The sequence below is a fragment of the Aegilops tauschii genome, chromosome 4, assembly GCF_002575655.3.
Source record: "Aegilops tauschii subsp. strangulata cultivar AL8/78 chromosome 4, Aet v6.0, whole genome shotgun sequence".
Taxonomy (NCBI): domain Eukaryota; kingdom Viridiplantae; phylum Streptophyta; class Magnoliopsida; order Poales; family Poaceae; genus Aegilops; species Aegilops tauschii.
Genome location: NC_053038.3, coordinates 53,676,178 through 53,687,403, shown reverse-complemented (window position 1 = coordinate 53,687,403; position 11,226 = coordinate 53,676,178). Strand labels below are relative to the sequence as shown.

General features: G+C 47.8%; 1 protein-coding gene across 8 annotated transcripts; it reads left to right on the top strand.

Moving 5' to 3' along the window:
* Positions 1 to 569: 569 nt before the first annotated feature.
* On the top strand, positions 570 to 10,770 carry LOC109755182 (4-coumarate--CoA ligase-like 7). 8 transcript variants are annotated; one of them, XM_073496217.1, is made up of 7 exons: positions 570 to 1,669; positions 1,877 to 2,066; positions 2,649 to 2,794; positions 2,878 to 2,945; positions 3,043 to 3,145; positions 7,958 to 8,041; positions 9,231 to 10,770. In XM_073496217.1, the coding sequence occupies exons 1-7, from the start codon at positions 671 to 673 to the stop codon at positions 9,363 to 9,365; spliced, it is 1,725 nt and encodes a 574-aa protein (XP_073352318.1). In that variant the 5' UTR covers positions 570 to 670; the 3' UTR covers positions 9,366 to 10,770. The 8 variants fall into 8 exon arrangements, 4 of the variants coding, with proteins under 4 accessions (XP_073352318.1, XP_073352319.1, XP_040242519.1 ...); XR_006662175.2 differs by lacking the exon at positions 7,958 to 8,041 and having other exon boundaries at positions 2,891 to 2,945; positions 9,231 to 9,339; XR_005753598.3 differs by lacking the exon at positions 9,231 to 10,770 and having other exon boundaries at positions 2,891 to 2,945.
* Positions 10,771 to 11,226: the final 456 nt, after the last annotated feature.

Here is an 11,226-nt window from a genome sequence, read left to right as displayed (position 1 = left end):
GTTAGCCTAACACGTTGTTAGTATCCTACTGACTAGTGGCCCCACCCCTAAATTACCCATTAGACAATATAAGTCTCTTTATCTGATTGACGGACACAAACTCGACAGGCAGTTTCGTCTAATAAAAGAAAGTTTAGTTGTGCATGTTTATTGTCCACAGGCGCTGGTGGGATGGATATGCGTCTAATATAAACCTCATCTCTTTTTCTTCACGAGAAAGGGTTCGAACCTCATCTGACTCATCATTTTTAATTATATTTGAGGCCTTTCGCGGGTAATTAAATAAATTTCAAGAGAGTTTCCTAAAAAAATCCGCATGCTAAGGTCACCCAACACTTGTGCACACCTAGCCATTGACAGGTGGGCCTCCGGCAGGCTAGCATGTCATGTGAGCAGCCCACACGGCTCTATAAGAGCGGAAGCACTGTATTTACACGAGAATGTAAATTAAATGACCATAAATTCATATTTTTAAAGTTTTAGCATCAAACTAAATATCAAACGCAAGTCCTGTAACTTCCGATGATGTTACCTCGTGATAAAAGTACTCGCTCACACTCAAGAAGAGCAGTTTCGTTGTTAGCGTGGAGATCCTCGCTCACACTCACTCACTGTTGTGTCGTGTCCCATCCCACTGCTGCCACCCAAGCTAATTGTGGAGCCAGTGATAATGCCGTCCGCTGCCGCCGTCGACCCCCAGAGCGGCTACTGCGCCGTCACGAGGACCTTCCACAGCCTCCGCGCGCCCATCCCGCTGCCGCCCCCATCCCCGCCGCTCTCCTTCCCGGCCTTCGCCTTCTCCCTCCTCCCCTCCCCGCTCCCCGCCCACGCCGCCTTCCTCGATGCCGCCACCGGCGAGGCCGTCCCCTTCCCGGCCTTCCTCGGGCAGGTCCGCGCCCTCGCCACGGCCCTCCGCGCCCAGCTCCACATCTCCCGCGGCGACGTGGCCTTCGTCCTCGCGCCCCCCAGCCTCCACATCCCCGTGCTCTACTTCGCGCTCATGGCCGTCGGCGCCGTCGTCTCCCCCGCCAATCCGGCCCTGACCACAGGGGAACTGGCCCACCTTGCCGCGCTCTCGAAACCCTCCGTCGCCTTCGCCGTCTCGAGCGCGGCCGGCAAGCTCCCACCCGGGCTCAGCGCCGTCCTCCTCGACTCGCCGAGATTCCTCTCGTTCTTGCACGGACCCGGCGATGCCTTGGCCATGGACGCCGCTGTGATTTACCAGTCTGATCCGGCGGCGATACTGTACTCCTCCGGCACCACCGGGAGCGCCAAAGCGGTGGTGCTGACGCACCGCAACCTCATGACGACACGCGTCTTGCCTGGTCCGGCGCCGCCAGACGAGGTTCTGATGCTGACCGTGCCGCTCTTCCACGTCTACGGATTCGTGTTCTGCCTCAGGCCTGTAATGGCGGCGCAAACACTTGTGTTGCACACGGCGAGGAGGTTTGACACCAGGGCGGTGCTGGCAGCGGTGGGGAGGTTCCGGGTGACGCGGCTAGCCCTTGCGCCGCCGGCGCTGTTGGCGATTGTGCGAGCAGCTGAGGACGACAAGAGTGTGGCTGCCAGCGCAGCAACGCTGCAGGTGGTGCTCTGCGGCGGCGCAGCCCTCTCACCAGAGCTTATACGGCGGTTCTCGCATAAATTTCCCCACGTCTTTGTTTCACAGGTTGGCATTTTTGCTTGTATATTGTTCCAATGATTCCATTGTTTTATAAGATTCCCAAAAATTGTTTTATAAGATTCTCAAAAGAAGAAGAAGAATTGAAGCCTGTAGTGTTCCAATGATTCCACTGCGCCTTACGGTTATCTTTGATACTAACAAATTTGTATTGTTGATTATGGCTACTGATGAGTTAACTTGCACTTGCAAAAGGGATATGGACTGACCGAGACTACAGCTGGTTTTTGCCGTTCCATTGGAGTAGAAGAAAGTCGACGAATTGGATCAGTTGGGCGTCTCTCACCGGGCGCTGAGGCGAAGATTATTGATCCTGGAACAGGGGATGCTCTGCCTCCCGGTGTGCCAGGCGAGCTTTGGGTCCGAGGACCTTTTGTAATGGAAGGTACAACCAGTCAAACCCGCCTCAGCTGAAAAATAACGATCATGTTATGCCATTATCATGTAGAAAGCATTAGGGCAGCAATCCATTTGGTTCATATGAGCAATCATGCTGCTTTGCTGCAATGTTGTTTTGATAGCTTCCATTGGTATCCGCGGTATATACTGTGAATTGTTGATTTACAGTGGGAGAGGGGACAAACTTCTTTGTGGTTCATTTGTTGTCTTGGTGAAAGCATGATATGTCAGGCAAACAAAGAAGGCAAGCATTGAACGGGTGTAACTGTTGATGACTGCCATTCGAGCTACATAAAATTGCTAGCCATGCCTTCTGTGTAAGAAACATAGCAGACATTAACAGACGAAGACAATTTGCATTTTACATGATAAGCTAGCAAGTCAACATCACACCCTAATCTGTTACTAGTCTTGATGGATATTGCTTTCTGCCAGGTCTGCATCTTCTTTTTGTTAATGGCGCATTTAGCAGATTTGTCAGATGTTAGGTTTCTGTTACTATCACATAATAGTGTATATGAAATTTTTCACTGACAAGCACTCCATGTATTGTTAAACATTGGTATAGGTTACCTTGGTGACAAGGAATCCACCTCTGAGATCTTGGATTCTGAAGGGTGGTTGAGAACCGGGGATGTTTGTCTCATCGACAAAGATGGATTCCTCTCTGTGGTTGATCGGCTGAAAGAGATAATTAAGTACAAAGGCTACCAGGTAGTACCTACTATTACTTCAAAATTGCTGATAACCACCTCAGGATCTGGAATGGATGTAGACTCTACCTTTGTCTAATGCAGGTTGCTCCTACAGAACTGGAGGACCTGCTTCAAACGCACCCAGGTATCGACGAAGCCGCAGTTGTTGGGTAAGTATGCACCATAACATGGAGTAACATATGTGTTCCACATCTTCCCTGCATATCAACCATCATGAGGAGCACATGTTAACTGTTTATCACACAGATACACAGACGATCAGACTGGCGAGTTGCCAGTGGCATTTGTCGTAGGACGCTCCGGAAGCAACTTGCATGAGGCACACATCAAAGACTTTGTCGCTAAACAGGTATGAACTAGGTATTTGACACAGCTACTTCGCTCTATACAATGTGTAGACATAGCCGAGCCTAATGACTGTCGTGCACGGCAGGTCGTGCACTATAAGCGAATACACCGTGTTTTCCTTGTGGATTCCATACCGAAAAATGCTGCGGGCAAGATCTTGCGGAAGGACTTGGCTAAGTTAGCATTGCATCGGATTAACGCCAAATTATAACATGTTTGGCAGGAAGAAAAAATAGGTACAACATGCTTGTATGTATGTTGGGAACATTAAAGTCATTCATGCCTGATAAATAGATCATGGATAGTTCCGATGTCTCCCGGTTGTGTAAAATGGTAGGAGTGCGAATAAACTTATGGCACCGCAGTGTGAAATACTCCTATAATATAAGATGTTATTATAACCAATGTACTCAGGCAGTGTGAAATACTCCTATAATATAAGATGTTATTACAACCAATGTACTCATGTCAGATATTCTTGCTGTTAAACCCCGTTAAACCCCGTCGCTCGCATTGCAGGAAAATAGGCCTGTCATGGCAGCGTTTTTGGCTGTCATGGCAACCCTTTATGGGTTTTGCTTTCAGTTAGGCCTAGTTTGGCAACAACGTTTCTTCGAAACTATGGTATTCCAAAACCTAAGTATTTCAATACATGGGCAATAAATACTTCAGTTTCTAAAAATCATAGTTTTTCTCAGTTTTCATAAAACTGCCGAGTTGTTTGGCAAGTGCTTTTCTCAGTTTTCTTTGGTTTGCGATTGTTACGTTGTTGCATGCATATTCAGCTACACTCTAATTGCCACGGTATGCATTCAGCCTTGCACGAGCATGTTCTCCTAGATGCTAGGATCTGTAGTAGGGTTATCTCTTGTAATGAATCAAAGACCGAGGTAGTTAACACATGCGCTGATGGTCGACGTTTGCAGCTTGTGTACATGTACGTCCGGCTAGAGGCGGACGTATCGATGGGCTAGCTATCGATTTGTGCATCACATGCGTTGATGGCCAGAAGTTGGACACAAGAGAGACCAAGAAGCGAGCGCTTTCTCGGTTTTAGAAAAAAGAGGTCAGGGCCTCTTTTTTATATACAACAAAAATACCACAGTTTTAGAGATATCATGGTTTGTTGAACTGCAGTATTTTTTTCATCCAAACGACTCAACGTATTGAATATCAAAGTTTTTTCAGAAACCACAGTATTCCTAAAAAACCACAAAAATACTTTGGCTTCCAAACGCACCTAGTGTTTTCTTTGCTCGGTTCGTTAGATCACGGCTGAAGGACGTGGTCTGGGCGTTCCCAGCGGCTTTGTAGGCGACTAGCACTAGCTCGGATCGTGGATCGTGGGATGGCACGGCCGGCAGTGGAGTGAGGGCTACGTCATGATTTCCTTCTATGAAGAAATAAGAAGAGAAGAAACAGAAAACTTGCACACTTTTTAGACAGCCCAAAATCTTCATAGTCATCGTCTTCCTCTCGCTTTCTCTCCCGCTAGTAGCTTGGCTGACAATTATCAGGCATGTTTTTCTTATCGTGAAAGAGTCCTGCATAGAGCAGGATTCGAAATGAGCGAGCCATTGGTGTCCGGGTCGGGCGACCGCGAGGGCGTCGCGCTTTCGTCGCAGGGCACGGCAACGCAGGACGGCTGGGAGCTGGTCCGGCAGGGAGCGGGGGGCTCGCCGGGGCGCGCCTCCTGCCCCCTCCCCGCTACGACCACTACTAGAAAAAGGTGCGCACCAGGCAGTGCGCCATTAGTAACAATTTTTTTTAATATTTTTTCAGAATTTTTTTTTCAAATTTTTTTTAAATATTTTTTTTCTTTTTTTCTTAATCTCGGGTCACTATGACTTAATCTCGAGTCAATATGCTTAATCTCAAGTCAAATCGCACTAAGTGGTCAAACTTTCCGGAAGGTCACCCATCCTCACACTACTCCAGCCCGAGCACGCTTAACTTCACAGTTATATCCAACCCCAGCACCACCTCACTTAACAGGCACTTGTTGATATATCTACCATATCAATCCTATTAAACCTTGTTGATGTCTAGGACTTTGTTCATGAGTATGATGAAATTTTGAAAAATATTTCAAACTTCCCGGTCATATTACGTATCATTTTTTAAAAGAAAAATTCCAAACAAAAAAACCAATTTTTTTTCTGTTACTAGTGGGGCACCTAGCAAACGGTGCGCCACTAGTAAGTTTGAAATTTTTTGAATTTTTTTGCGTCTAGATCTTGAAAGCCCCGTAACTTTTTTTCTGTTAGGTTTTGAGGATTTTGAAAATATTTAACGGGAGCTCGGTGTAACACCCCGGATGTAATTTTTCCATATTTGTAACTCCAACTCTTGCCATTTTCGGCTATGTGTTATGATATTCCCTTCGTGGTTGGGTTTCGTCTTCGTTTTGCATTTTGTTCATGTCATCATGTGCATCTTATTTGCATACGTGTTCGTCTCATGCATCCGAGCATTTTCTCCGTTGTCCGTTTTGCAATCCGACACTCCCACATGCACCGGCGCACCCCTCTTGTCTCTTTTCGTGAGCGGGTGTTAAACGTTCTCGGAATGGACCGAGGTTTGCCAAGTGGCCTTGGTACACCACCGGTAGACCACCTGTCAAGTTTCATTCCATTTGGAGGTCGTTTGATGCTCCAACGGTTAACCGGGTAACCGCAAAGGCCTTTTGTGCGTTGCAGCCAAACACCCCTCCAAAACAGCCCAATAACCCATCTAAGCCCCCTCCATGCTCTCGGTCGTTCGATCACGATCGTGTGGGCGAAAACCGCTCCTCATTTGGAGTCTCCTAGCTCCATCTATCCATATAAATGCATCTTCCCCTCCAAGATCACGGTGGAAACCCTAGAAATTGCCCTCGCGTCGCCGGACACCTTCTCCTCCACCGACGGACACGTCCGCCGCCGTCCCCTCGTCCAACCGCGCGCTGCCACGTGGCTCCACGCTGCCCCCGCCGCCGAGCCCATCGCCGGCCCCCCCGGGCCCGTACGCCGCCGCCCGCGCCCGAGCGCCTCCTCGCGCATCCCCGCGGACCCTGCGCCTCCGCCGCCGCCCGTCCGCCGACCACCCGCGCCTCCACGCCGGACCTCGCCGCCCCGCTCCTCCGCCCGCGCCCCCGTCTCCCCGTCGCGGCCGGCTCAAGCTCGGCCAGATCCGGGCCGGCGCCGCCCGGATCCAGCGCCCCCGTCCTCGCCGGCGACCTCCTCCTCAAGATCCGGTCGCCACCGCTCCATTCTCCGGTGAGAGCTCCGGCCCCGCCTCGGTTCGTGTGCGGACCCTAGATCCGAGAAGGTTGACCCCGAAATCCTCCAAGTCCCGAAATTCTCACTTTATGTTGCCATGTTCCTCACATCATACCTCCTTGCATACTGCTCCGTTTCTTGCGCATGATATATCGAAATGTTCATCACGAGATGCTCTTCATTTTTTCCATTCTGCCATGCTTGTTTGAGTTCATCTTGATGCCCAAATCTCTGATGCAAGAGTGCTATATGTTGTTTACTGCTGTTACTTATCAGAACTTGATATTTTGTTATTTTTGTTGTATTGGATGTATGCATCTTATGGGCATGAGCTCTACATGTGTTTTGATCTATGCCATGCCATCTTTACAGGGGTGTATGCCATGTATTTTTGTGATCTATGTGGTGACTAGCACAAGCATGCAAACTAGGCTTCGTGATGTTTCTGTTTTCAGGGACTAAGAATTTTGCAGTCTTTTCCTGCTGTTATTTTGATGTCATGTATCCATGTGGCTACAGTGAGATACATGCTTTTTTTGAGTATGTTCATTAAGGATGTTTTGGACATATAGTTGTGCTCTAGCCATCCATGCCCCTGTTGGAAATTATGGAGTGCCCTAGCATGTCCCAATCTTGCTCTACTTTTGCTATAAAATGTTCCTGACAGAATGTTAACATGATATTCAATTTTGCCATGGATGTTGCTAGTGATCCATGCATGCTATGAACTTGTTCTTGCCATGGTTAGCTTCATGAACATGTCTTCTTGCTGTTGGTATGCTTGGTTTTTCATGCAATGCTTTGTGATGAGTGAATCGAGCTCACAAAGATGCCTTCATAATTCTGTTAATGCCATGCTCTGTTTTCTGCCAAGTCTGGAACCTGTTAACGAAACTTGCTATGTTTACATGGGTGCCATCATATCTTCTGTGCCTTTTTAGCTCATGATCAGTAAGGGACTTTTGTTATATGCATTTAGTAGATTCATGCCATGCCTTGTTTTGCTATGATAAGTTCCTATAGCATGTTGATTGCTTGCTCTGAACATTGCTACCTGATGCTGTTTCAGCCATGTTCAGTATTTTCACCAAGTCTGGGAAGCTGATATCTTTTGCACTTTTGCCATGCTTGTTTGAACCTGTTATTGTGTGATCTAGCCGTAGCTCGGTGTTCATCTTTTGTCAAGCATCTTGAGTACATCACTTTAATATGCTTTGTTGTTATGTTGGAGTGCAGTAGCTTGGCTTCTTGTTGCATACTAAGTGGCATCATGCTGTTAATCGCAGATTTGTGTCATTCTTGTTTTGCTTGCCATTTGCAAACCGTGCATCCGTTTCTGGTGATCTTTATATCGATTTCGACCAAAATCATCTCATCTTTCCAGTGGCATACTTGGTTTGCCAATTTGATGCCTTGTTCATCCTTTTTCTTCTGGAGCACGCATATGCATCGCATACCACATCTCGCATATCATGCATGTATTGCATCATGTTGCTTGTGCATTTCCCGTGATTGATTGTTGGTTCGTTTGCTTGTGTTCTTGCTTTGGGTAGAGCCGGGAGACGAGTATGCTTACGAGGAACCTGTTGAGAACGCTTACGAGGATCAAGCTTTCGACAACTCTGAGAACCTTGCAGGCAAGATGACCATACCCTCGAAATCACTTCTATCTTTGCTTTGCTAGTTGTTCGCTCTATTGATATGCTGCGCTACCTACCACTTGCTATATCATGCCTCTCATATTGCCATGTCAAGCCTCTAACCATCCTTTCCTAGCAAACCGTTGTTTGGCTAAGTTGCCGCTTTTGCTCAGCCCTTCTTATAGCGTTGCTAGTTGCAGGTGAAGTTGAAGTTGGTTCCATGTTGGAACATGGATATTTTGGCATATCACAATATCTCTTATTTAATTAATGCATCTATATATTTGGTAAAGGGTGGAAGGCTCGGCCTTATGCCTGGTGTTTTGTTGCACTCTTGCCGCCCTAGTTTCCGTCATACCGGTGTTATGTTCCTTGATTTTGCGTTCCTTACGCGGTTGGGTGATTTATGGGACCCCCTTGACAGTTCGCTTTGTGTAAATCTCCTCCAGCAAGGCCCAACCTTGGTTTTACATTTGCCTACCTAAGACTTTTTCCCTTGGGTTTTCGCGAGCCCGAGGGTCATCTTATTTAACCCCCGGGCCAGTGCTCCTCTGAGTGCTAGTCCAAACTAGAGCCACTTGCAGCGCCACCTCGGGGAAGCTCGAGGGTTGGTTTTAGTTGTACGTAGTGTTCATCCGGTGTGCCCTGAGAACGAGATATGTGCAGCTCCTATCAGGATTTGTCGGCACATTCGGGCGGCTTTGCTGGTCTTGTTTTACCATTGTCGAAATGTCTTGTAAACCGGGATTCCGAGACTGATCGGGTCTTCCCGGGAGAAGGAATATCCTTCGTTGACCGTGAGAGCTTATAATGGGCTAAGTTGGGACACCCCTGCAGGGTATTATCTTTCGAAAGCCGTGCCCGCGGTTATGTGGCAGATGGGAATTTGTTAATGTCCGGTTGTGGAGAACTTGACACTTGACTAAATTAAAATACATCAACCGTGTGTGTAGCCGTGATGGTCTCTTTTCGGCGGAGTCCGGGAAGTGAACACGGCTTGGGTTATGTATGAACGTAGGCAGTTTCAGGATCACTTCTTGATCACCTCTAGCTTCGCGACTGTTGCGTTGTTTCTCTTCTCGCTCTCTTTTGCGTATGTAGCCACCATATATGCTTAGTGCTTGCTGCAGCTCCACCTCCTTACCCCATCCATTCCTATAAGCTTAAACAGATTCTACCAAAACAGTTGCAGGTGCCGACGATACCAGTGCAGGCGACGCAACCGAGCTCAAGTGGGAGTTCGACGAGGAACGTGGTCGTTACTATGTTTCGTTTCCGGATGATCAGTAGTGGAGCCCAGTTGGGACGATTGGGGAACTAGCATTTGGGGTTATCTCCTTTTCATTTGGATTTGACCGTAGTCGGTCTATGTGTGGATTTTGGATGATGTATGATTTAATTTATGTATTGTGTGAAGTGGCGATTGTAAGCCAACTCTCTTTATCCCATTCTTGTTCATTACATGGGATTGTGTGAAGATGACCCTTCTTGCGACAATACCTACAATGCGGTTATGCCTCTAAGTCGTGCCTCGACACGTGGGAGATATAGCCGCATCGTGGGTGTTACACTCGGGCAGGCAGCCCAAGAAGACGGCGGGCAGGAAGCCGGGGCCCAAGAGCTCGACTCCAGCGGTTCACGGCACGGCGGCAACTCTGCGTGGCGAGCTGGGGACGGAGCTGGCGGCGGTGGACGTGGAAGCCAAGGCCAAGCGGTCCAAGGCGACACCAGTGGTGTAGCGGGAGCCGAGAGCCAGGGCGAAGGCCAAGTTGCGAGACCTATCATCCATGGAGAGTGCCAAGCTTCGCATCACCGATAAAAATCTGGACATTTCAGGTAACCCACTCCCCTCTTTCAGGATCCTTAATGCTTTCTCGGATGATCATCTAGTGTCAATTTTGAGCGATAGTGGGGTTGCGGTGGCGGCTAGTACTGAGGATATTGTCACGCTAGTTCGTGCGCGTGATACGTTTCCAACGTATCTATAATTTTTGATTGTTCCATGCTATTATATTATCCATCTAGGATGTTTTATATGCATTTATATGCTATTTTATATGATTTTTGGGACTAACCTATTAACCTAGAGCCCAGTGCCAGTTTCTGTTTTTCCTTGTTTTTGAGTTTTACAGAAAAGGAATACCAAACGGAGTCCGATTGACGTGCCAATTTTTGATGATTTTTTATGGACCAAAAGAAGCCCCCCAGAGTAAAAGAGTTGGGCCAGAAGAGTCCCGGGCTGCCCACGAGGGTGGGGGGCGCGCCCCCTATCTTGTGGATGGCTCGGAGACCCCCCTGACGTGAAACCTACGCCAAAAATTCCTATAAATACAGAAACCTCCAGAACATAACCTAGATCGGGAGTTCCGCCGCCGCAAGCCTCTGTAGCCACCAAAAACCAATCGGGACCCTGTTCCGGCACCTTGCCGGAGGGGGGAATCCTCTCCGGTGGCCATCTTCATCATCCTGCCGCTCTCCATGACGAGGAGGGAGTAGTTCACCCTTGGGGTTGAGGGTATGTACCAGTAGCTATGTGTTTGATCTCTCTCTCTCTCTCTCTCTCTCTCTCTCTCTCGTGTTCTTGATGTGGCACGATCTTGATGTATCGCGAGCTTTGCTATTATAGTTGGATCTTACGATGTTTCTCCCCCTCTATTCTCTTGTAATGGATTGAATTTTTCCTTTTGAAGTTATCTTATCGGATTGAGTCTTTAAGGATTTGAGAACACTTGATGTATGTCTTGCGTGGGATACCTGTGGTGACAATGGGGTATTCTATTGATCCACTTGATGTATGTTTTGGTGATCAACTTGCGGGTTCCGTGACCTTGGGAATCTATGCATAGGGGTTGGCACACGTTTTCGTCTTGACTCTCCGGTAGAAACTTTGGGGCACTCTTTGAAGTTCTTTGTGTTGGTTGAATAGATGAATCTGAGATTGTGTGATGCATATCGTATAATCATACCCGCAGATACTTGAGGTGACATTGGAGTATCTAGGTGACATTAGGGTTTTGGTTGATCTGTGTCTTAAGGTGTTATTCTAGTACGAACTCTAGGATAGATTGAACGGAAAGAATAGCTTCATGTTATTTTACTACGGACTCTTGAATAGATCGATTAGAAAGGATAACTTTGAGGTGGTTTCGTACCCTACAATAATCTCTTCGTTTGTTCTCCGC

Coding starts and splice junctions, on each gene's coding strand:
- LOC109755182 (XM_073496217.1), top strand. CDS start 671: ATGCCGTCCGCTGCCGCCGTCGACCCCCAGAGCGGCTACTGCGCCGTC. Junction 2,067..2,648: donor AGGACCTTTTGTAATGGAAG/GTACAACCAGTC, acceptor ACATTGGTATAG/GTTACCTTGGTGACAAGGAA. Junction 8,042..9,230: donor CAACTCTGAGAACCTTGCAG/GCAAGATGACCA, acceptor CTACCAAAACAG/TTGCAGGTGCCGACGATACC.